Below are 25,657 nucleotides of genomic sequence, written 5' to 3' on the forward strand. Positions count from 1 at the left end.
CATTGTATAGATGGGGGCCATTTACACCAGGATGGAGGGGCACCATGTGGGGACATCACCCCGTAGGGAGGGGCACTATGTGGGGCCATTATACTGTATGGAGCACTATATGGACCATTATTGTAAATAAGCCCCTGTACTTTGTGTTACCCACACCTCATTGTAGATTGTAAGCTCTTACGAGCAGGGTCGTCATTATTTTTGCTTTAATTATTGTATTATCTTTAACCATGTTACTTATGACTGTTGTATATGTCCCTCTGAATTGTAAAGCGCTGCGGAATATGTTGGCGCTATATAAAGCTTATTATTATTATATGGGGCCATTATACTGTATGGAGCACTATGTGACTGATGAGCGGTGTAGTTACATCACCGCTCATCACAGCCGCCGGGTCTCGTGGAGCACATGGGGACCTGGAGTGGCTGCTGCTACAGCCTATGGAGCGTTGCCATGGACTACGTCGGACCTGCATGGGAACTTTTTTTTAAATAAATTGGTGAACGAGGGCCAATGTCTTATCTATTTCTCTCTTTATTTTCTTCAGGTTTCCATTTGTGGACTACGGAGGATTCCCTGGACTACAGCGGACCAGCATGGAGTCCCCCCCCACCACCCCAAAATAGATTGGTGAACCAGAGAAAGTGCCGGGGAATGTTTTTTTCAAATTAAATGTACTTCTCTGTCTGTGTTTTTGTCTTTCTGGGTTAGTAGTGGGGGTGTCTGATAGACACGTCTCCATTACGAACACCAGGGCTTGATGCCAGATGTGATTTTTGACAAATCACAGCTGTCAAACTCAACTACCATAACCCTGATTGCCACCGCCCCAGGGCAGTTGGGAAGAGCTGGGCAAACCACTATAATTGGCGCATCTAATGTGATGTAACACTTTTGGGGCGGCTGTGGGCTGGTATTTTTAGGCTGGGAAGGGCCCAATAACCAGGAACCTTCCCAGGCTGATAATATCAGCACGCAGCTGCCTGCTTTACCTTGGCTGGTTACCAATAATAAGAGGAACCCCACGTCGTTTTCTTCATTTATTAGGGTAAACACCCTTTAGTGCCAAACGAAAGGCACTAAAGGGTGTAAGTTTATTATATGTAGAGAGCTTGTGAAATTATATATTTACAGGACATTTATCCATTCTATTACACCACTGCTCCCATAGATGTGGACAGAGCAGGGGTACACATTTCTAAGGGAGTAGAGGTGTAATGTGTGACCGCGCTCCGTCCGCTTCTATAGGAGCAGTGGTGTAATGTGTGACCCTGCTCCGTTCACTATAAGTAAATAGAGCAGGGTCACACATTACACCATTGCTCATATAGAAGTGGATGGAGCAGGTTCACACATTTCTAAGGGAGCAGTGGTGTAATACAAGACCCCGCTCCGTCCACTTATATGGCAGCAGTGGTGGCAAGCGTGACCCCGCTCCGTCCACTTCTATGGCAAAAGGGTCACATATCTATCTCCAGCTTATGATACAGAGAGCAGCACCAACTAACAGCATCGGAGCTGCCGGCCATCCTCGGTGACAGTCTACTTGTCAGTATCACTGACAGTGAGCAACAAAATGTGAGATACGCTCCAGACCGGTGTATCTAATCCCATCATGCACAGTACACCCCAGACCTGTGTATCCAATTCCATCATGAGCAATACGCCCCAGACTGGTGTATCTAATCCCATCATGCATCCTTGTACTTTTTAATGACACCATTCTACCACATAGTGTACTGGAAAACGAGTCAAAAATTGCAAATACGGAGAAACTGCAAAAAAAAAAGTACAATTCCACAATTGTTTTTTTATTTACCATGTTCCCTATATATTGTAAAACTGACCTAGCAATATGATTCCCCAGATCAATACAAGTACGCAGCTACCAAACATGCAGAGGTTTTGTTTTTTTTTTCCTAAACTGTAAAAAAATTTTTAAAAAAAAACAAAAATATCACTTGTCGCCATTTTCAGAGACTTGTAATGTTTTCATTTTTCGGGATCTGGGGCTGGGTATTGGCTTATTTTTGCGCTCTGAGCTGATGTTGGGTTAGATGCGATGCTTTGATTGCCTCTTATTGCATTTTTTTGCAGTGCTCCAGCATGTATTGCGGAAATGATGATTCTCCTATGAGTGATGGCCACGAGACAATGGTCACAGGATATTCACACTGTCAGGCACGTGGGTCAGCAGACCCCCGGCTGTCATGGCAACCCATTGGCACCTCGCGATCACATGACAGGAGGGATTAAGGACATGCTTGTGGTCGGCAAGTGTTAAATCCCACTATCAGCGATTGTCGGCGGGATTTAACAGGTTAACAGCCGCGGGTGGAGAACCGCTGCATCTGCGGAGGCACTTGATGGCTGATTAAATCAGCCATCAAGTGCAGGGAAAGATGAGAGCTCAGCATGCGATCTCACATTAAAGGCAGGGACACTACCTTTGACATATATATAAGAGCCATTACCACATGTACAGTATATACTTACAAAAAAACAATACAAAAACTTACCAATTCTGTCAAAATTGGTTTTCGTAAGGACCACTTTATCCCACGTCCATTCAAGCACAAAGCGAAGGTTTGGAGCTGACCTGGGTTTCTCTTCAAAGTGAATTACACAAGTCAGAACCAGGTGAGAAAAGTCAAAATAGTGTATTTTGCACAAATATAAATGTGAATACATTTTTTGTTGTTTACACTTACCTTCTACAATCCATTGCTTGATACAACGAGTTAAAAGACTGATGGAGCTAGTTTCAATGGCAGCTGATAACACAGCTTGTAGCTGTTCTTCCTAGGTATCACATAAAAGCTGTAAAGGCTGAATTTTATAGGAAGTGAAATACAACATGGCAGTAAGGAGAGCTTACCCGAGTCAGGCCGGAAGACTGAACATCAGCAAGTCTTGGAGACAGGAGACCAGCTACTAAGCATCTGTTATAACCATCTGCAATCTCTTCATTCAAAGATGATCCAATATTCTTTAAGTAGTGCAGAGTCTTAAAACAAATAATGCAGTATGATATCTTCACCGCTAGGACAACCACATTGTAACTAAGTATATACCTAGAGTTCACCATCACTTTATATTGGAAATGAATCTACATGAAGCATTAAAAGCACCAATTCATCAAGACTGGCGTTTTTCACGCTTGTCTTGATGGAACACCATAAGCTCATCATAAATTTTACAAACAGGGGGGGGGGGTTGCCAAACTCCGTCTCTCCAACCTTTTGTAGCTGGTAGATTTGGGTGTGAAAATGACAAAAGTTGCTAAATTTTTGAGCAGCCTCGTGTTGTACAAAAATGTTGCGACTTTTCAAAGCTTTTTACACCAGACTTAGAGTGAAGATTTAGTTACTCATTATAGGGAACCTGTCAACAGGTTTTTACCATATGAGGTAAGACCACCACCTTCCAGCCCTGATATACAGCAGTATAACAATGCTGTATACATGCCCCTAACCCAGCCTGCAAGACAAGTAGGCATTAGTCCTACCGGTAATAGGTTTTCCATGAGTCCATCATGACAATACTATCAGGAGGTCGTCCTTCGTATCCTTGATAGGGACAGGAACACACAAGAGGATAAAAGGCCCTCCCTCCACCCAAACCCCAGTAATTTTCCAAGTACCACACCACGACGGACGCACTCTATTTTATTTAGTTTCCTTCTATCTATGTTACCTTCACAGACGCAGACTGGAATGTTAGGGAGGGAATGTAATAGGTGCTGTCATGATGGACTCCTGGAAAACCTATTATCGGTGGACTAATGCCTACTTTCCAGAATGTCCCTCCTGACATCACCATCAGGAGAATACCAGAGTATACATTCAGGGTGGGACTACTACTTTGAGGACTTTCTTCTGAAGGCCATTTTTTGGCCTGATAGAATGTCCAGTTTATAGTGTCTGCAAAAGATGTTCAGGCTTGTCCATGTTGCAGCTCTGCAAATCTGGTCCACCGAGGCCCCTGCTCGTTCTGCCCGTGATGTGGCTACTGCTTTAGCCAAATGGGCCCTGATGTTATCCAGAGAGGATCTTCCTTCAGACTAACAGGTCAGACTTATCACTGACCTAACCCACCTTGCCAGCACTGTTTTTGATGTCTTTTTCCCCTGGTTTTTGCCTGCAAACTGTACGAACAGGTTAGGGTCTACTCGCCAGTCCTTTGTTGTCTCCAAGTAATGGAGGACTACTCTCCTGACATCCAGGGAGTGAAGTCAGTTCTTGATTATTTTTATGGCCTTGGCAAAAAGAGGGTAAGACTATTTCCTTGCTCATATGAAAAGTTACTACTTTTGGTAAAAAAAAGCTGGATCTAGCCTGACAGTAATGCAGTCGTCTAGGTCCTTAGGTATGGATCGTTGACAATGCTTGTATTTCTCCCATCCGCCTTGGTGTTATTGGTGGTTTAATAAAGTATTGCCACACTGTTTTACTCTCACCCTGTGTTGTCTGAGTAGTATTATGCCCATGAAAGACCCAGTGTCTCCACGGGCTGCAATTTGCACTTTTAGGGTGCTAGCTCTTAGGCCTTTATGAAATCCAGTCTATAGAATCTCTAGTATATTTAGAATGTTAGGACTAGAAATCTGTCAGTTTCTTGATACTGTGCACAATTTTTTCCCCAGATTTTCGTGTATATTGCTGCATGTTACTGGCTTTCTACTATTTTGCATAGTTGATTTGACAGAATCTGAACGATCTTTAGATCTCAAGATCTGCCTCTCAGGATGTAGGTTGGAGGAACTTTACGTTGGGATGGTATATCAGCCCCTGGATCAGCAGATCCAGTCTCTCTGGAAGAACGATTGGATCTTCTAGGGACATTTTTTCAGTAAAGGAAACCAGCTTCTCCTGGGCCAAAAAGGGTAATATTACTATTACCTTGGCTTGGTCTTCCTGTATCTTCCTTAGCACTGCTGGAATTAAGAGCAAGTGAGGAAAGGCATAAGCCAAGTCCATGTCCCATTTCTGGGACAAAGCATCTACCCCTGTTGGCCTGTCTTTTGGATCAAGGAAGAAGAATTTGGCTGTTTGTGCGTTTTTCCTTGTGATGAACAGATACCACCGAGTATCCCATCGATATATTATGCGATGGAATTCTTCCCACTTTAGTTCCCATTCTGACTGTTGCACTGTTTCCCGACTGAGGAAATCTGTCACGGAGTTCTGAGACCCCTTCAGGTGTATTGCACTTACTGATAGTACTGTTTCTTCTGCCCACTAAAAAATCTTTCCTGCTAAATCTTGCAGATGGTGATGTCTTGATCCCCCTTAATGTCTGAGGAAGGCCACTGTTGTGATATTGTCCGACAGGATTCTGATGTATTGGTTCTTTAGATCTGCCCGACATCTTTTTAATGTTTCCCAGACTGCCTGGAGTTCTGAGGTTTGATGATCTGGGCAGGTTTTGCCCCTACCAGGTACCTTGTAGGTACTGATCGTTTATATGGACCCCACCAGCCACTGTTGCTTGCGTCAGTGGTGACGGTTACAAATGGAGACAACTTCCACATAATCCCCTTCCGTAGGTTGGCCCTGGAAGTCCACCATGTTAATGACTTCCTGGTTATCACAGACAAGCTTATTTTCTTGTCTAGACCGTCCATCTTCCTGTTTCAGGTTGTTAGAATCTGATGTAGTTGTCTCGAGTGGAATTGGCTCCACTGAACTCTGGGTATCGAAGCGGTCATTAATCCTAAAATTTTCATGCTTTCCCAGATGGAGATTTGTGATTTCCTTCCGAAAGCAAGGACTCTGTCTCTAAGTTTGTTTTTTTGTCTGGTAAAAAGGATATTTTTAGTTTTGAGTCTAGGAGGATTCCTGAAGAGGTTTCTTCTTCTTCCTGGTATAAGATCTGATTTCTTCCAGTTTACAATCCATCCCAGATTTTTTTTTATAATCAAGACGGTTGAAGTTATACTGGCTTTAAGTTGCTGGGGTGACTCTGCAATTAATAGGAAATGGTCCAAATACTGGACAATTAATACTCCCTGCTCTCTCAGGAAAGCCATAACTTCTGCCACCAGTTTGGTGAAGATACGTGGGGCTGAGGATAGACCAAATAGGAGGCATCTGAACTGATAATGCAGAATGTTCTCCCCCTTTTTCAGTGCAAATCTTAGATATTTTTGACTGTGAGGGTGAATGGGTACATGATAATAGATCTATCGTACACATTATCATGTTTTATTAGTGGAATCGTTGATCTTATCGACTCCATCTTGAATTTTTTGTATGCCACTGACATGTTTAGAGAATTTAGATTTATAATCGCCCCCCCCCCCCCTTTTTTTTTTTTTTATTGAAAATAGGTTTGAATAGTATTCCACAAGCCATTCTGCTTCTGGCACTGGTATTACTACTCCTGAATCCACCAATTTTTCCACATCCGTCATTAGCTTTCTGGAGACCTGTGGGGACTGCGTAGTTAGGTGGAATCTTCCCTACGAAAGCTCTTCTGCATCCCTCTGCAATTGATTGGAGTATCCATGGATTGTTGGATACTTCTGTCCATGCTTTAAGTATTGGAGTCTCCCAACTACTCTCTTCGCATCATTGTCTACACGTGCCATTTCCTGCACTGGCAAAGATATTCCTTCTATTACCTCCCTTCGGGTAGCTCCATCTTCCCAGTATATTCTGGTCTTTGATAGGAACGAGGCCTCAGAAAGGATGATACTTTAGGTTTTTCTTCTGGAAACCCCTTTTTTTCCTCTGAGGCTTTTTATACCATATCGTCCAGAACTGGATCGAATACTCAAAGGCCAGAAAAGGGGATGGAACACAGTTTGTTATTGGAGTGGCTATCACCTGACCAAGTTTTTAGCCATATTGCTCGCCTAGCCATGGTGGAAAGTGCCCCATTCCTTGCGGCAAATCTAATTGACTCGGCTGAGGAGTCAGCCATAAATCCCATTGCCATTTTTAGTAATGAAATGGATTCTAGGACCTCATCTCTGGAAGTCTTCTTCCTCAGATGACCTTCTGATTGCTTTAACTATATATTCATGTACCTTGCTACTGAGGTAGCTGCTATTTTAGCTTTTATTATTGTAGCAGAGGTCTCCCAGGTCTTTTTGAGAAGACAGTCTGCTTTCCTGTCCATAGGGTCTTTCAAACATGATGAGTTCTCAAATAGGGTGGATGCTTTCTTCGCTACTCTGGCTATCGGGATATCAATTTTAGTGATTTGTTTCCATAATTTTAATTGCCTCTGGTTCAAACGGTAGACGTGATTTGAAACTTCTGGGAATAAATTAGTGTATTTTTCATGTCTTTCCACTCCTCTAGTATCATGGCTTTAATATGATTATTAACGGGGAATACTCTGTTCATACGGCTTCTCAAACCTCGATCGTTTTATCCTGTACCGGGGAGGGCTGGTGAGTGTCCTCGACTTTCATGGTGTTTCTCACGGCTGATAGAAGTACATCAGTATCTTCCCAGGAAAAAAGATTTATTTTTATCCTTTGGGGAAACGGAGATAGATCCTTCTCTTTCCTCTTGTTCAGGATCAGAGTAACCTGACAATTCTTCCTCCTCAGAACTAGATTCTTCCCACATTATGGTGCTTATATCAGTCATAAAAGAGGAATGTTCCTCCTTAACCACCTTGGCAATACAGTCAGTGCATAATTGTTTCCCATATGTATCCGGTAGCTTTGTGTTACAGATGGAAAATCATTTCCCTCTTTTCTTAGTGGCCAAAGGCATCACAGATATTTCAGGGATCACCTTGTCCTATAAGAACAAGGGATCATAGAATAAAAATACTAACGAAGACAGATGGAATCAGTAAGTGAAACAGAAAGGGAGTAATCCCCAGATAACTGACTTGTACTGGTGGTTCAGCAGGTGTATCAGAGCGACCAGTGGTTTGTCCTTCCATAGCGGTCATTCTGGATGCACTGGTAACCTCAGCTCCCCTCTAACAATACTTAAATAGTATTATCACACCTGTTTTCCATCAGAATCATCAAAAAGGCATTTCACCTTAAATTTAGGATTTGGCACCATTTAAAAAAAAAAAAAAAAAAAGAAGCAGTGCGTTCCACGGTGGAACGCTCACCGGGCACTAGAGGTCTGCATGTCGCTACCTTTATAACCGGAAGTGCTGCGAATTCAATCTTCAGGACGCATAGGAGTTGCACGCAGGGCTTGAGCAGCGTGAACTGAGAGCCCCCCGAGGGGGAAGCAGTTTTCTTCGGGAGCATTGGCTCAACCGGACAGGCTGAGGGACCCCTTGATCAGCAAGATGTCGGCCTCCGGACCACGGCAAAAGGAAAGAGGAATGCGAAGAATCCCGATCCTCTCGAGCCTGACATCAGGAGGTCCTGATCACTGGAAAATTTGTGGAGGGGTGTCGCTCGTCTTGGTTCGGTGCCTCCCTTCTTGCGATGTCATCCTCCTCCTTGCTTTGCGTGGATGACGCGTCCCGTATGTCATCTATACAGTCCCCTGGCATTGTGCTCCTGTGCACGCCTACTTCTCTGCCCTGTCGAGGGCAGAGCAAAGTACTGCAGTGCATGTGCCGGAACAGGTCAAAGAGCCCAGGTGCATGCACACTGCACTACTGTACTCTGCCCTCATCAGGACAGAGAAGTACGCCTGTGTAGGAGCACGATGCCGGGAGAATCTGTGGATGACGTACAGGACGAGTCATCCACACAAAGCAAGGAGGACAACGACGCTGGACAAGGACGGGCGACACCCCTCGGACCAGACTCGACCGCCACGCAGGGAAGTATAATAAAACATCTTTTTATTGTCTTGCAGGCCGGCTTGGGGGCATATACCCTGCATTATAGAATGCTGTATATCAGGGCTGAACGGTGGTGGCCATATCTTATATGGGACAAACCTTGTGACAGGTTCACTTTAATGATTTCCATTGACAAGCAGAAACATAAATGTTCAGACATTGCATTTTTGCTGCAAATGCTTCTGCCCCAAAACAAAGTGTTGGCAAAAAAAACACTCCGTACAACCGTGCATTTTGTATGTATGTATGTATGTATGTATGTATGTATGTATGTATGTATGTATGTATGTATAGCGTTATTTTTCCCATTCATTTGAGTAGGTGAAAAGTGTTGCAAAAACAAAGTGCATCTACTGTATATAAACTGTTCCAAGAAGATTTAATTATCAAAGGGAATCTCTCAGCAGATTATTGCTACCTCCTCTAAGCAGCCTGATGTAGGCAAAGAGACCCTGAATCCAACGATGTACCACTTTGATTACTGGGCGCAGTAGTAGGGACACAATTTTTAGGTTTAGCAATGCAGCAGAGATGAGAAAGCTGCCCCTGCCCACACCAGGCTCTCTACAGACAGTGAGGTGCTTATCACAGAAGGGGGCTGAGTTGGACGATTGCCGGCCTGCCGGATCCTCACAGCAATGTTAATCAAGGTGATTAAAGTGTAACACCACCACACAGCGTGGACATATGACACCATTGAGTTTAGTGCTTTATCCCCGTCATGCTGTCCTTAATTTACATAGGAAAAACATGCTGACAGATTCCTTTTAAAGAAAAAAATTATAATTTTCAATAAATAAAAATCTCAAGCAAATTTGTCAATTTTAGATAGGAAAGATTTCATTGTTCTTTTACCTCTTTATGAAAGCCAGTGCATGTGATGTGGATAACTCCGGAATTCAACAAGCAAGTAGCATCTTCAATATGACAGAAAACAAAAAAAATATCGTCAGAAAACTCATTAAACCTAAATTAGTTTTTAATTTTTTTAAAAAGTTTAAAATATCCAAGAAATTTCGTTCCACTTCATGATTGTGTTCCACTGGTTGTTGGTTCTTCCCCAAAAAAGTAGAATTTTATATCTTCATGTTTGAAGCCAGAAATGTGGCAAAAGGTAGAAAAGTTCAAGGGGGCCAAATACTTTCACAAGGCGCTGTATGTCCTGCTAATAAGGCGTGGGATGGAGAGATGGCACATCATTCCTACTGATCACAGGTGAGGACGGGAGAGGGACAGACAAGGGGTGCATCATTCCTGATGACAGGTGGGATGGAGAAGTGGCATTTGTTCTTGGTGATATATAGGGATGAGATGTGGAATGGACAGATGGCACATTATTGCTGCTGAAAGGGTGAGGAGGAGATGGGTGAGGTGGAACACTGTACCTGTTTATGACAGGGAATCAACTTACAGTGTCCATTTTAGGACATGATCAGACATCAAAGTCAAACATCAGAATTATGCCAGTTTGAGGCTAAATACCTTGTCTGAGAACTGACTGACATGTGATAAAAAAAAAGTCACTATTCGCTGGGACTTGAACCCAAAACTTTGTCCAGAAGCCAGTGCACTTACCATTGAGCTATTCACTCAATTGATGAAAGAAGTTTTTCTTGGCTTATGAGATCAACCATGAAAATACCCGAGGTGTCTAAAAGTCACTGTGATTCTGATGTTTGAAGAAAGTCAGATATCAGAATCACATATCAAAGTCACACATCATTTATATTTGGCTTGGAGGAGGTATGTGTGAAAGTCCCAATGAGTTGCAGACTGGTTTGCACTGAAAATCATATAACCTAATAGAACGCCTAGATTTATTCAGTGTATAGCTCAATGGCTACTGCACTGGCTTCTAGACAGCTTTCAGTTCAAATCCCAGAAGCGAACAATGACTAATAATGGCACAAAATCAGGGTGCCGAAATAATGCCAGAGCATGTACTATCACAGGGTCAAACTGTAGCAGGAGGGGTACATAAACATTACTATATTAAAATAGGTCTAATTTATATAGGAAAAAATATATATAAATTAATTTACTATTCAAGGCCATCAATAATAATTAAAAATAATCATTACCAAAATTATAGGTGCTTGGAAAGTAGAACTGTTCTGGTGGTGGATATGCAGGCGGAACACCTCTAGTCAAACTACGTTCATGTACAAGAACATCAAAGATGGTGTCATCAGTCATGTTTGTCAAGGCTTCAAGAGACCAAAATGCAACATATGAACAGTTTCTAAGAAACTGACCAGGCCTGTGAGAGAAAGAAAATAATTGGAGTATACAATGAAAGGAATGCCATTACTCTCCTCTCCCACAAAAAAAAAATCTTACATTAACGAATCCGGCATCTGTGCTTGATACCAACGATTTATATCAAACACTCCCATGTAAATTGAAGGCTTATTTTGTCCATACGTATTAACTTGCCAGCTAAATATTGACACACTGGTATCAGGCGATGTAACTGAAAAGAAATCATATTGCTAGAAATATGTACAAAAACATTATTTGCAGTCTATAATAATACCCTAGAGGGCTTTCCATTTCATTGACAAATCTTGAAATAAGTTTTAACCTGCAGGTCACAATTTTTATCAGAAGATTTTAAAACTCCACAAAGTACATGCATATAAGGTACTGCATTTTCAGACAGACACCGTCTTTAAATGGGTTGTCCACTACTTGGACAACCCCATCTCAATCCTTGTTTGGCACAGTAAAATAACACCCATAGGGCAGAGTGAAGCAAGCGCTGATTGGCCGCAAGGATCGTATGACAATGTTATGCGAGCCCTGGGAGACCCCGTGTCGACACCTCGGGAACAGCACCGGCAACAGAGGTGAGTATATGTATTATTTTACAAGGGGAAAACATAGGGATTGAGGAGGGGGTTTCCCCGAGTGGTGAACAATCCTTTTAACTGCAGTATAATAGTAATACATTTTAACTGGATTGGAAACCTTGTGTGTTAGTATCACAAAACCTATTTAGATGTTCTATTGCATGTGTTTTTAATGACGTAGAAGTGAATCTTACATAAAATATTACATATGTTGCATTTGATAAAATACATAATCACTGTTGCAGTTACTTTTCATTAAAATTTGCATCTGTTCCCCTGATATTAAAGGGAACCTGTCACCATGAAAATGCAGTCCTATCTGCAGGCATCATGTTATTGAGAAGGAAAATCAAATTAGATTGATCTATAGTTTACTAAAAAAAAGGTCCGTATAACCCGTATTTTCATCACAAACCTCTGCCTTTTGAGATTTTCTGTCCAGTTGGCGGTCCTATCAGTGATTGACAACTTTCTCTGTACAAGTGTACTTACAGTGATAGATGTCAATCATTGACAGGACTGCCCACTGGACTGAAAGTCTCAGAAAGAACAGATTTAGGTGATGAAAACAGCTTATACTGAATTTTTTTTTTTCCACAAAACTATATATCAATCTAATCTGTTCCTCCTCCTCCTCAATAACATGATGCCTGCAGATAGGACTGCATTTTCATGGCGACAGGTTACTTAAAAATTTTCTTTTTTTATTGTTTACAGCTTATTGCCAAAGGAACCGGCCACAAATGCAGTCTAGCAGCAGTAGCCGAACACACACAGTACGTGCAAGCGCTTTACAGTGAACCTGACATCTGACACTTCATGCCCAATCCACTAACTGATCTCAGCCACTGCCTGAATCATGCCACCCTCAGATTGGGCAGCAAGTATCAGATGTCAGATTCCCTTTAATAGCAGGTCATAAGCACTTAATTGAAGCGGTTGGAAAAAATCTAAACATCTTATTCTGAATCATAAAAGGGCGAATCCCAATAAATAAAAAAAAAAACGCAAACCCACATTGGGTAGAGATGAAACTTCTAGATAAAGATGGGTCTGGCTCTGAAGGGTCGTGCTTAAGGGTCTTAATCTGAAATAAGCCGGAAATAGGCCAGAAGGTAGGAGTAACTATTTACTAATTGTGCTTAGTTTCTCTCTCTCATTCACACTTAAACCTTCATTATGCTTACATACGCCCTTGCTGTCTTTGCACCACTAATCCTTACTCTCCTTCACTATCCCCCAAACCCCAGCACTCTCTAACCAAATAATAATCTCTCCTTCCCGCTTACCCCCTCACCTGACCTCATCTGCACACCTGCTCCTCAACATCAGATCTATCTATAAACATAAAACAAGCCAGACACTCTCCTTCTCCCAATCCTGGAGCCCCATAATTCCCAACTCCCACCAATTCCTCCTCCTATCGCTTCCAACCAACTGCAAACTACCGCAACCTCTCCCAAATAAAACCTGTGCCCCTAACGCCCACCCCCCTGCTCCCTCTCTCTGGAGCACTTTGGAACGCCCACTCTGTCTGCAACAAGCTCTATTTTGTCCACGACCTCTTTACCTCTCAGAGAGGCCCATCTCTCCTTCCTGGGCATCACAGAGACATGGTTGACACACGCCAACACTGTCTCCCCTGCTGCGCTGTGTTATAGTGGGCTCCACTTCACCCACACTCCTCGCCCTGGTAACAGACATGGTGGAGGAGTAGGTCTTTTCCTTTCTACCAACTACACCTTTATCCCTATCCCACCTCTACCCTCCCTTCTTTTGAAGTCCACTCTGTCCGCATCTACTCTCCCTCCAAGTGGCTGTCATACCGACCTGAGAGCCCGGTCACTGCCTTTATTGATCAATTCTCCTCTTGGCTTCTTTACTTTCTCTCTGCTGACATTCCCACAATCAACATGGGTGATTTCAACATCCCCACTGACATTCGCCAGTCAACAGCATCTAAACTCCTGTCGCTTACTTCATCCTTTGGACTTCGTCCTCCTGAGCTACCCACACAGACGGACACACACTAGACCTCACCTTCATCCGACTCTGCTCCCGATCTAACCTCAAAACCTCCCCCTTACCCTTATCTGACCACCATATACTCTCTCATCCCAGTTCTCCTCACCTGCCACCCATGCCCAGCAACTAGCACACCCCCGCAGAAACCTTGCACATCTAGACACTCGTACACTCTCTGACTCTATTCTACCACTGATATCCATATCCTCACTCCACGACACCGTCAACGCCACTGCTTTCTACAATGCCATTCTCACATCAGCTATTGACTCGGTCACCCTCGACACTCATTCCCCACACTCATCCCATCCCTTACCCATCTCTTCAGCCAATCACTAACTTCTGGTACCTTCCCCGCTGCCTTCATGCATTCCACAATCATGCCCATCCTCAAAAAGCCATCCCTCGACCCAACCGCCTTGTCTAGCTACCGCCCTATATCGTTGCTCCCATTTGCCTCCAAAAGCCTTGTGCAACACGTTCACGCTGAACTTTCCTCTCACTTCTCATCTAACCCTCTTCGACAACTAACAATCTGGCTTCCACCCACACCATTCCACCGAAACTGCCCTTACCAAAATTACTAATTACTTACAGCCAAAGCTGACAATTCTGTTCTCCTTCTTGACCTGTCCTCAGCCTTTGACACAGTAGACCACTGCAAGTCCTACTACAGATCCTCTCTTCCTTTGGCATCAAAAACTTGCCCTATCTTGGATCTCCTCATACCTTTTTAACCGCACATTTAGCATCTCCCACGCTACCTCCTCATCCCGCCCCCACTCTGGGAGTCTCTCAAGGCTCTGTCCTAGGACCACTACGCTTCTCAATCTATACCCTTGGCCTGGGACAGCTCAAAATCTCACTGCTTCCAATACCATTTGTACGCTGATGACACCCAGATCTACCTCTCTGGCACAGATGTCACCGCTCTGCTGTCCAGAATTCCAGCATGTCTATCAGCCATATCCTCCTTTTCTCCTCTTGCTTCCTAAAGCTCAATGTGGACAAAACTGAACTCATCTTTCCCCCATCTTGCATATCTTCCCCACCTGATATTTCTATCACAATAAATGACGCCACACTTTCCCCAGTACCGGCAATCCGCTGCCTCGGAGTAACCCTTGAATCTTCCCTGTCCTTCAAACCCCATATCCAAGCTCTCGCCACCTATTGTTGCCTGCAGCTCAAAAATTTCCAGAATCCCTCCATCTACTAAACTGGTTGTGCATGCCCTCATCATCTCCCGCCTCGACAACAACAGCATGCTCCTCTGTGGCCTACCTGCTACCACTCTCACACCCCTCCAGTCCATCCTCAACTCTGCTGCGTGACTGGTTCATCTCTCGCATCGCTACTCCTCCGCTACCCCCCTTTGCAAATCTCTTCACTGGCCCCCAATTGCGCAGAATATCCAGTTCAAACTACACTGACCTACAAAGCCATCCATAACCTTTCCTCTCTGTACATCTCTGAACTAATCTCCCGATATATTTCCTCACGTAATCTCCAGTCCTCCAAAGGCCACCTCCTCTCCTACACACTAATTCGTTCCTCACCCAATCGCCTCCAAGATTTCTCCCCATCCCATGGAATTCTGTGCCTCAACACGTCTGATTAGCCTCCACATTTGGATCCTTCAGACGGAACCTGAAAACCCATCTCTTCAAACAAGCTTACAGCCTGCCATGACCTTGCTTGCTGCAACCTCAACACCAAAGCTACTGCAACCACCCCCAACCTACTGTCTCCTTCCCCGTTCCTGTAGAATGTCAAGAAATCCCTGCCTATGTGCTTATTATTCCCCTAAATCCCCGCCTCTGTTTAGTTATCATATCCCCCCCTCCCCTGCACATCACAGGGCCCTGTGACAAATATACATATGGATAGAGATATAGATATATATATACATACACACATACATATATTATATATACAGTACAGACCAAACGTTTGGACACACCTTCTCATTTAATGATTTTTATGTATTTTCATGACTATGAAAATTGTACATTCACACTGAAGGCATCAAAACTATGAATTAACACATGTGGAATTATATACTTAACAAAAAAGTGTGAAACAACTGAAAATATGTCTTATATTCTAGGTTCTTCAAAGTAGCCACCTTTTGCTTTGATGACTGCTTTGCACACTCTTGGCATTCTCTTGATGAGCTTCAAGAGGTAGTCACCGGAAATGGTTTTCAATTCACAGGTGTGCCCTGTCAGGTTTAATAAGTGGGATTTCTTGCCTTATTAATGGGGTTGGGACCATCAGTTGTGTTGTGCAGAAGTCTGGTGGATACACAGCTGATAGTCCTACTGAATAGACTATTAGAATTTGTATTATGGCAAGAAAAAAGCAGCGAAGAAAAACGAGTGGCCATCATTACTTTAAGAAATGAAGGTCAGTCAGTGCGAAAAATTGGGAAAACTTTGAAAGTGTCCCCAAGTGCAGTTGCAAAAACCATCAAGCGCTACAAAGAAACTGGCTCACATGAGGACTGCCCCAGTAAAGGAAGACCAAGAGTCACCTCTGCTTCTGAGGATCAGTTTATCTGAGTCACCAGCCTCAGAAATCGCATGTTAACAGCAGCTCAGATTAGAGACCAGGTCAATACCACACAGAGTTCTAGCAGCAGAGACATCTCTACAACAACTGTTAAGAGGAGACTTTGTGCAGCAGGCCTTCATAGTAAAATAGCTGCTAGGAAACCACTGCTAAGGACAGGCAACAAGCAGAAGAGACTTGTTTGGGCTAAAGAACACAAGGAATGGACATTAGACCAGTGGAAATCTGTGCTTGGTCTGAGGAGTCCAAATTTGAGATCTTTGGTTCCAACCACCGTGTCTTTGTGCGACGCAGAAAAGGTGAACGAATGGACTCTACATGCCTGGTTCCCACCGTGAAGCATGGAGGTGGTGTGATTGTGTGGGGGTGCTTTGCTGGTGACACTGTTGGGGATTTATTCAAAATTGAAGGCATACTGAACCAGCATGGCTACCACAGCATCTTGCAGCGGCATGCTATTCCATCCGGTTTGCATTTAGTTGGACAATCATTTATTTTGTCAACAGGACAATGACCCCAAACACACCTCCAGGCTGTGTAAGGGCTATTTGACCAAGAAGGAGAGTGATGGGGTGCTACGCCAGATGACCTGGCCTCCACATTCACCAGACCTGAACCCAATCGAGATGGTTTGGGGTGAGCTGGACCGCAGAGTGAAGGCAAAAGGGCCAACAAGTGCTAAGCATCTCTGGGAACTCCTTCAAGATTGTTGGAAGAAAATTTCCGGTGACTACCTCTTAAAGCTCATCAAGAGAATGCCAAGAGTGTGCAAAGCAGTCATCAAAGCAAAAGGTGGCTACTTTGAAGAACCTAGAATATAAGACATATTTTCAGTTGTCTCACACTTTTTTGTTAAGTATATAATTCCACATGTGTTAATTTATATACATACACACACAAATATATCTATCCATCAAACTATACACTGTAGCTCACAAATCAGTTATATGGATGTCTGGCACAAAAATACCACTGCTAAGTGCCACATTGCGTAACTGCAGGGCAGTTTGATTAGCACATATGCATATATAGTAGCTCTATACAGCTACTAAACTGACGTCTCAACCTCAGTCACCTTACTGATTTAATAAATGTAACCAGGGCTGTGGAGTCGGTCTCCATTTAGGTGGAGTCGGTATAAAATGGACCGACTCTGAAAATATATAATAAATTGAGTACAGTAGTATAATGCAGGATGTGCTGTAAATGTTTTCCTAAGAATTTGGGAAAGTTATGAAATGTCCTATAAATGTCTTTTCTATTCCTGATCTAAGGATCTGGGCTTTTAGTTGAGATAAATCTGTGCTGCACTTTATGTACACGCTCAGTAGTGAGGCCGTGCTGTGGAGTCGGAGGTTTAGCTTACCATGTTGGATTTACCAATCTGTCGGCGTTGCACCTCTGCCCTCAGCCCTGTGTACTCTGCCCATCTCCTGGCATGAACAAATGTCACATGACCACGGCAGCAATTATGGGATATTTGTATGTTAAGAGACAAGCGGGGAACAGAAGGCTAAAAACAGAAGAGCAACATCATATTGCTTTTTTTCACCATTATTAATTTAGATAGCAACTTGGTCCATTATTAAAGGGAATCTGTCACCCCCTGGCCCTTATCTGACCGCTAATATTGGCATACAGGTGATAGAAATGTAAATGAATACCTACCGCTATGGCCCAGAGTAGAGGTCTAGTTGATTTAAAATGTCTTTTTATTCAATCCGTATACTGATGCTTGGGGTGAAGAAATCCCCGCCTACTTTGTGAATTACAATGTTACCCAACCCCACTCCCCTGCATGTGACGTGCAGTCTCATCTTCCAGGTCCTGCGCACGCTCACCTCACCTTTAAAGGGAATGTGTCACCCCCCTGGGCGATATCAGACCTCTGGGCATAAAGGACTTTAATCAATTCTTTTTTCCATAGGCTTGGTGTCCGGGAGACGCCTAGCAATCCCCGCCTGTGTGCTTATTATTCCTTCAAATCCCCGCCTCTCTGCTTAATTATCATATCCCCCCTCCCCTGCACGTCACAGGGCCCTGTGACAGACCCTGTGTGGTGCACTGTGCTCCCTGACTTCCGGGCATGCGCAGAGGGCCGCTCACATAGAGCGCGCTTTGCTTCATCCAGGCCCGTCTACCTGTGCTCTGCGCTGCAGGTTTCTATTGCGCAGGTGCCGGAAAGTGACGGTGACTCCCGGCGCCTGCGCAATAGAACCCTGCAGCACAGTGCACGGAGAGTCGAGGCCGGGATGAAGCAAAGCGCGCTCTATGTGAGCGGCCCTCTGCGCATGCCCGGAAGTCAGGGAGCACAGTGCACCACACAGGGTCCTGTGACATGCAGGGGAGTGGGGGGATATGATAATTAAGCAGAGAGGCGGGGATTTAGGGGAATAATAAGCACATAAGCGGGGTTTGCTTCAAGCCTGTGGAAAAAATAATTAATTAAAGTGCTTTTCTCTGCAATCAGACCTCAGCTATGGGCCATGCAGGTATGTATAGATTAAGGCTGCGTGCCCACTATGCGTTTTTCAAGAGCTTTTGCCGTGGAATTTCCGCAGCGAAAACGCTTAAAAAACGCTTGGTAATATGTGCCCCATGATCCCCAATGATAATAAGCATGTGCTGTGCGGAAATTTCCGCTGCGGATTATCAATGCGGAAAAATACGCAGCATGTCCATTAATTTTGCGGACACGCAGCGTAATTGTAAAATGGTACCTGTAAAAAAAAAGAATTTAAAATAAAAAAATAAAGATTATACTTACCTTCTGATGTCATCCCGGTCTCCTCAGCGATGCGTGCGGTGTGTTGGGCGGCTCGCGGTGGTGTGAGGACCTGACATGACGTAATTGAGTCATGAGACAGGTCACGCGACCACTGACGTCGGCGGTCGCGTGACCTGTCACATGACTCAATGACGTCATCGCAGGTCCTTCACACCACCACGAGACACAGGGGAAACTGGACACATCAGAGAAGAAGACCACGGGCCATCGGAAGGCAAGTACAATCTTTATTTTTTACTTTTCACCATTCTTATTTTATTCATTTATTTTTATTTTCCTTTTTAACTATTACTTGGTCACACTATATATGCCGGTTGCATGGATTTATATAGTGTGACCAAGTTGTCAAGCACTTTCCAAGTGATGCTAAAATCGCTTTGAAAAGCGCTTAATAACCCGCATGTAGAAATGCATGCAAAAACGCTTGACAATGCTTCTACCTGGCGGGAAAAACACATGTAAAATCCGCATGCATTTCTGCATCGTGGGCACATAGCCTTACTTTTCTATAACCTGTATGGCCATAGTAGTGGTATGATATCACCCGGGGGGGCCACAGATTCCCTTTAACACGAGTCACACTTTTTTCTCCCGGTTATGTTTCCAGCAGTGATCTTGTGAGCAGACGCCAGGGAGTCACATAGCTAGGAGAAAAAAAAAGTGCGCCTTGTGTTAAAGGTGATGTGAGCATGAGCGGGACTTGGAAGACGAGACTGCATGTCACAGGGCAAGGGAGTGGGTGTGGGGGACATTGTAATTCATAAAGTAGGCGGGGATTTCTTCCCATCCCCCAAGCATCAGTAAATAGATTGAATAAAAAGACATTTCAACCCAACCAGACCTCTAATATGAGGCATACAGGTATGTATAGATTTACATTTCTATTACCTGTATGCCCATATTAGAGGTCTGAAAAGTCCCAGGGGGTGACAGTTTCCCTTTAAGAGGTTGTCCAGCAGTGGTCACCCCCTTTAATTTCATCTAATGCACAGCATCTAGTGCTCTGAAAGAGTAAATCTACTAAACAGCAGAAAAGGTTTAAACATTTAGATTTTTTTTTCATGCTTTTGCGGAATATAGTTACTTACAGTTAGGTCCATATATATTTGGACAGAGACAACATTTTTCTAATTTTAGTTCTAGACATTACCACAATGAATTTTAAACAAAACAATTCAGATGCAGTTGAAGTTCAGACTTTCAGCTTTCATTTGAGGGTGTCCACATTAAAATTGGATGAAGGGTTTAGGAGTTTCAGCTCCTTAACATGTGCCACCCTGTTTTTAAAGGGACCAAAAGTAATTGGACAGATTAAATAATTGTAAATAAAATGTTCATTTCTAGTACTTGGTTGAAAACCCTTTGTTGGCAATGACTGCCTGAAGTCTTGAACTCATGGACATCACCAGACGCTGTGTTTCCTCCTTTTTGATGCTCTGCCAGGCCTTCACTCCGGTGGTTTTCAGTTGCTGTTTGTTTGTGGGCCTTTCTGTCTGAAGTTTAGTCTTTAACCAGTGAAATGCATGCTCAATTGGGTTGAGTTCAGGTGACTGACTTGGCCATTCAAGAATATTCCACTTCTTTGCTTTAATAAACTCCTTGGTTGCTTTGGCTTTATGTTTTGGGTCATTGTCCATCTGTAGTATGAAACGACGACCAATCAGTTTGCCTGCATTTGGCTGGATCTGAGCACACAGTATGGCTCTGAATACATCAGAATTCATTCGGCTACTTCTGTCCTGTGTCACATCATCAATAAACACTAGTGACCCAGTGCCACTGGCAGCCATGCATGCCCAAGCCATCACACTGCCTCCGCCGTGTTTTACAGATGATGCGGTATGCTTTGGATCATGAGCTGTACCACGCCTTCACCATACTTTTCTCTTTCCATCATTCTGGTAGAGGTTGATCTTGGTTTCATCTGTCCAAAGAATGTTCTTCCAGAACTGTGCTGGCTTTTTTAGATGTTTTTAGCAAAGTCCAGTCTAGCCTTTTTATTCTTGATGCTTATGAGTGGCTTGCACAGTGCAGTGAACCCTCTGTATTTACTTTCATGCAGTCTTCTCTTTATGGTAGATTTGGATATTGATACGCCTACCTCCTGGAGAGTGTTGTTCACTTGGTTGGCTGTTGTGAAGAGGTTTCTCTTCACCATGGAGATTATTCTAAGATCATCCACCACTGTTGTCTTCCGTGGGCGCCCAGGTCTTTTTGCATTGATGAGTTCACCAGTGCTTTCTTTCTTTCTCAGGATGTACCAAACTGTAGATTTTGCCACTCCTAATATTGTAGCAATTTCTTGGATGTTTTTTTTTCCTGTTTTTGCAGCTTAAGGATGGCTTGTTTCACCTGCATGGAGAGCACCTTTGACCGCATGTTTACTTCACAGCAAAACCTTCCAAATGCAAGCACTACACCTCAAATCAACTCCAGGCCTTTTATCTGCTTAATTGAGAATGACATAACGAAGGGATTGCCCACACCTGTCCATGAAATAGCCTTGGAGTCAATTGTCCAATTACTTTTGGTCCCTTTAAAAACAGGGTGGCACATGTTAAGGAGCTGAAACTCCTAAACCCTTCATCCAATTTTAATGTGGATACCCTCAAATAAAAGCTGAAAGTCTGAACTTCAACTGCATCAGAATTGTTTTGTTTAAAATTCATTGTGGTAATGTCTAGAACCAAAATTAGAAAAATGTCGTCTCTGTCCAAATATATATGGACCTAACTGTAGATTCAATTATGTAGAAAAAAGTACTTCTGGGGATTGAAAACATTCTCTCCTTAACGCAAACTGATGTATAAAACCGTCATGATCAGGTCACTTTGTGCACTGCTTGAGGGATCTGTACGGTACAGCCTCTGCATCGGAGCAGCAGGAGCTCAATTGATATACACAGCCAGGATTCTGATGTGTTCTCACCAGGTTTAGCAGTTCAATCTGATATGCCGATAGTGACAACAGCACACAAAGAATCTGACCAAAAAAAAAAAGAGCGCTCCCTTTGTCAGACCATCATCAGCACCTCTAATGTGCGCAGCGGTGCCAATGGACTATGGCAACCAAGAGCCCGAAAATGGCCTTTTGGTCTGCCATACAGTACAGTTTAACAGATACTGCCAGAGTCGGGGTTTGATAGGTTGACGGGGATAAATTAGGTAATCCACTGTAGCGATGTGCGTTAACAATATGATCATGAGATTTTATGTTCAAGTTCCCTTAGGGTACTAATATTGTAGTGTAAAAAATATATATATATCCTTTGAAAAACATTCCGTATCTCTGATTACTATAATGATATCAACATTTATGCGAAGCTGCATGGTGAACAATGCAAAGTGTATGTATATATGTGTGTTTTATATACACACATACATACACATATATACATACATTTGTAATTTTTTCTATTTCCACCTATAAATACAATTCATTCCACAAAAGACAAGCCCTCATTCAGCTATATCTTCAAAAAATGTGATGAAAAAAAAAAATATTTGTCCTAAAGACCCCAAAATTAAGGGGTTAAAGGGATTTTCCAATTTTTGAAAGTGATCGTATACAATAGCGTGTACAGACAGACCAGGATGGTCCAAATATTTTACATTTGAAGAAACTTAATCTAGTCGGCTTCTGATTAACAATGATGTATGAGATAAGACTTTGTTGTACTCTACATAGTCAAATTTCAGATCAGTTTCTGTATATGCCTTGCAAACATAATAAAAGACATGAAAGAGAAAAATACAGAAAAACAAACCATCATGGAGACCGTCTTCTCTTTCGCTATGAGCATGGAATTTTTCTATAGTCTGACAGCCCAGTAACTTCATGCTGTTTGTTTGACCTCTTAAAAATAGGGTATTCGCTGAAAGATCCAGGTTATACCTTTCCTCACAGTATTCCAAGTTCTGTAAAAAAAATAAAGAAAGAATAATTGACATATAGATAGATAGATTTATATTATAGGAATAGATATACCTAGTCTAGCCTCTCCCTGCCCCACTCCAGGTGGTTGACAGGTCTGTACCATGTGTGTGTACATAGGAGGAGACCTGTCAAAATCAATCAACTGGAGCGGGCAGGAACAAGTGAGCCAAGGACCATGCCGGATTTGTCAGGTCTATTTCTATAGTCCATGGCTGGCTTTTCAAACAAATTTTTCTCTGAAATGCTGCGGGGTTCCAGTGAAAAGTGTACACGGCTATAATCGTACAACCACGATGTTTCATGCCGTCTATAATTCAGGCAGTGTGAATCTAGTGGCAGCTCATCAAGCCTCACATTTGAATCAATTTGAAGCCCTATAGGCTCTGTTTTGGCAGATGGTGCAAAGGGTTAAAACCTAGCCCTACAGATTCTGATTAAGTGCACCTGGATTTCTCTGCATATAGCCAGGCTAGGTGTTCACCTTAGTCAGTCAGCTGGGGAAGACTAAGCAGAGTGGGTTGTGTTGGAGATGTTAGAGAGAGACAAGCCAGAATTCCACTCTGAGAAGAGACTACACAGGCCATGTGCGCCAAACTGCAAATATGAGTGGTTGCTTTGGACAATAGCAGTTTTGTTTGACCAAACTTGGACTAGCTGAGTCGTGTATGAGTAGCCAAGGTCTATTTTGTTCAGTTAGTGCCTGGACAAGGCTAGGGATTTTGTGTTTATGGTTTTGTTTTCTTTAAAAAATAAAATCCAGTGCCTGTGTAAAAGCCGTCTACTGCCGAGCATGAATCCCTACACAATATATGCAAGGACTTAAACATAACCAAAGACAGCAAGGGACACAGGAGAGATGTAGTGGAAAGTGAACAGTGACCACCAGCTGGAGGTGGGTGAAGATCCTAAAGCAGTCAAATGTGTATACATCCATAATGTAAATAAAGTGGTAACAGAACAAACAATGACAGTGTGAATGTTGTAATAAAACAAAGCTCCTGACCAGAAGTGTCACTCGAGGAGGAGCACTCACCAAGGAAGTAAGGAGGGTTCAGAGCTGTGAGGTGCTCTACAGACAACTTGAGAATGCCCCCTTTACATTACAAACCATACAGAATAAAAATATACAGACATCTTACCTCATACATAATTTGTCCTGATGGTAAACGTTTTCTGTCCCCAAAAGCCAACTGCAGCAAATGAAAGCTTAAATCTCTACCACTATAGTAGAAAAGATTAAAAGGTTATGATGAGAACATAACTGGAGAGCTAAAGAAATGACAACATACAGAACTCTTAATTTTGAAATGTAAAATAATTTGGGGAAAGGATGCAATGTTAGTAATTGGATTTTAACAATTACCTTTGACTCGTTTGGACAGCCCAAAGGTAACAGCAGTTTCGGGGGTCATTCTCAGGTTCTTGAAAAGTGACGGAGAAAACAGGAACTCTGCCCCCTTCAATTTGAACATGGTATCTGAAAAAATATATATATATATATACACACACATTAAGTCATTAAAATGTCCTACACAAAGCGACATACAATTATGATTTATCCCAGATGATAACTGCATGCAGAGCTGCTATAATAACACATCACGGCTTCTGGATATCCGGCCTGTACAAACATGATGCAGCCCACCACACTAAGCGCCGGCAAGCACATTTCACACCGGTTAAAGAGAACCTGCCAGCAGATTTTAGTCCTATAAACTAAAGGCATGGCCATAATAGCACGGCGATGCTGATTAATATGATACCTGGTGTGAAGGGATGCGCTCAGTGGCTGCTGATTACTCATCTTATAAAGTTTTCATAAAATGGTGTCTTGTGCTTCAGGACAGGGCGTGGGGGCTGGGTCGTCTTCTGGTTCTCCACCCCTCCACACCAGACTCCTCTATTTCTGGAGCAGGTAACAGATTATTCAGGGACTCGCATACTTTATAAAATTCCACAACGCAGCCATCACTGCATATGCACCGCCTCTGACGCACACAAGACGTCATTTTCTGAAAACGTCATAAAGGTGAGTATTCAACAGCCACTGAGCGGATCCCTTCACCTCAGGTATCAGTAATCAGCACCACAGTGCTATTATCGCCATGCCTTTAATTTAAAGGGCTAAATCCTGCTGACAGGTTCGCTTTAATCATTGTGGTCCGATGTTTGATTGAGTCTGTAGCAAAATATCAAAGTGCTCTACATAGCGCCTGCAGTGAAAATCATTTTTGGTGCTCATTCTGGTTTTTCCAAATTCTCAAAATCATTACATTAAAATGTTCAGATTTTTTAACCCCTTTCTAACATTGTGCGTAATAATACGTCCCTGTGCCCTGGACCTTATGGACCAGGTAAGTATTATTACTTCTTGGCGATCGCGCCCACACAAGTTGTGCAGCCGCGGTTGCCGGTGGGTGCCAGCTGATACCTGGAACCCAGAGCCAGGAGCAGTGTCCGCACCGCTCCCAGCACTTTAACCCCTTAAATGCTGCGATCGCAGCATTTAGCGAGCGAGCAGAAAAACAAATGCCGCTCTGCTCTTGAATCGGAGACCCAGTGACATCATTGCCATGGTGTGGAAAGAAGGAGAAAGAGCCACAGGTACAAAGAGCCAGGCACCCAAATATTTGTATTACAAAAATATATAACATTTTATTGAACAGAAGTTTGACAAAAAGACATTAGACCACACAAAAA

At 43.1% G+C, this 25,657-nt stretch overlaps 1 protein-coding gene across 1 annotated transcript in view; it reads right to left on the reverse strand.

The window, feature by feature from the left end:
- The window catches only part of LOC141221660 (protein ELYS-like), a 109,742-nt gene that overhangs the window by 69,099 nt on the left and 14,986 nt on the right, over positions 1-25,657 (reverse strand). Inside the window, exons 6-14 of the mRNA XM_073666556.1 lie at positions 24,321-24,434; positions 24,097-24,178; positions 22,788-22,938; positions 11,123-11,255; positions 10,864-11,042; positions 9,638-9,699; positions 2,880-3,008; positions 2,713-2,803; positions 2,521-2,610 (exon numbers count right to left, since the gene is read on the reverse strand). Of these exons, the coding sequence (XP_073522657.1) occupies positions 2,521-2,610; positions 2,713-2,803; positions 2,880-3,008; positions 9,638-9,699; positions 10,864-11,042; positions 11,123-11,255; positions 22,788-22,938; positions 24,097-24,178; positions 24,321-24,434 (1,031 nt within the window). The remainder of the gene's footprint in view (positions 1-2,520; positions 2,611-2,712; positions 2,804-2,879; positions 3,009-9,637; positions 9,700-10,863; positions 11,043-11,122; positions 11,256-22,787; positions 22,939-24,096; positions 24,179-24,320; positions 24,435-25,657) is intronic.

Source organism: Phyllobates terribilis, unplaced genomic scaffold (assembly GCF_046119375.1).
Source record: "Phyllobates terribilis strain yellow unplaced genomic scaffold, ASM4611937v1 Scaffold_327__1_contigs__length_2127877, whole genome shotgun sequence".
NCBI lineage: Eukaryota > Metazoa > Chordata > Amphibia > Anura > Dendrobatidae > Phyllobates > Phyllobates terribilis.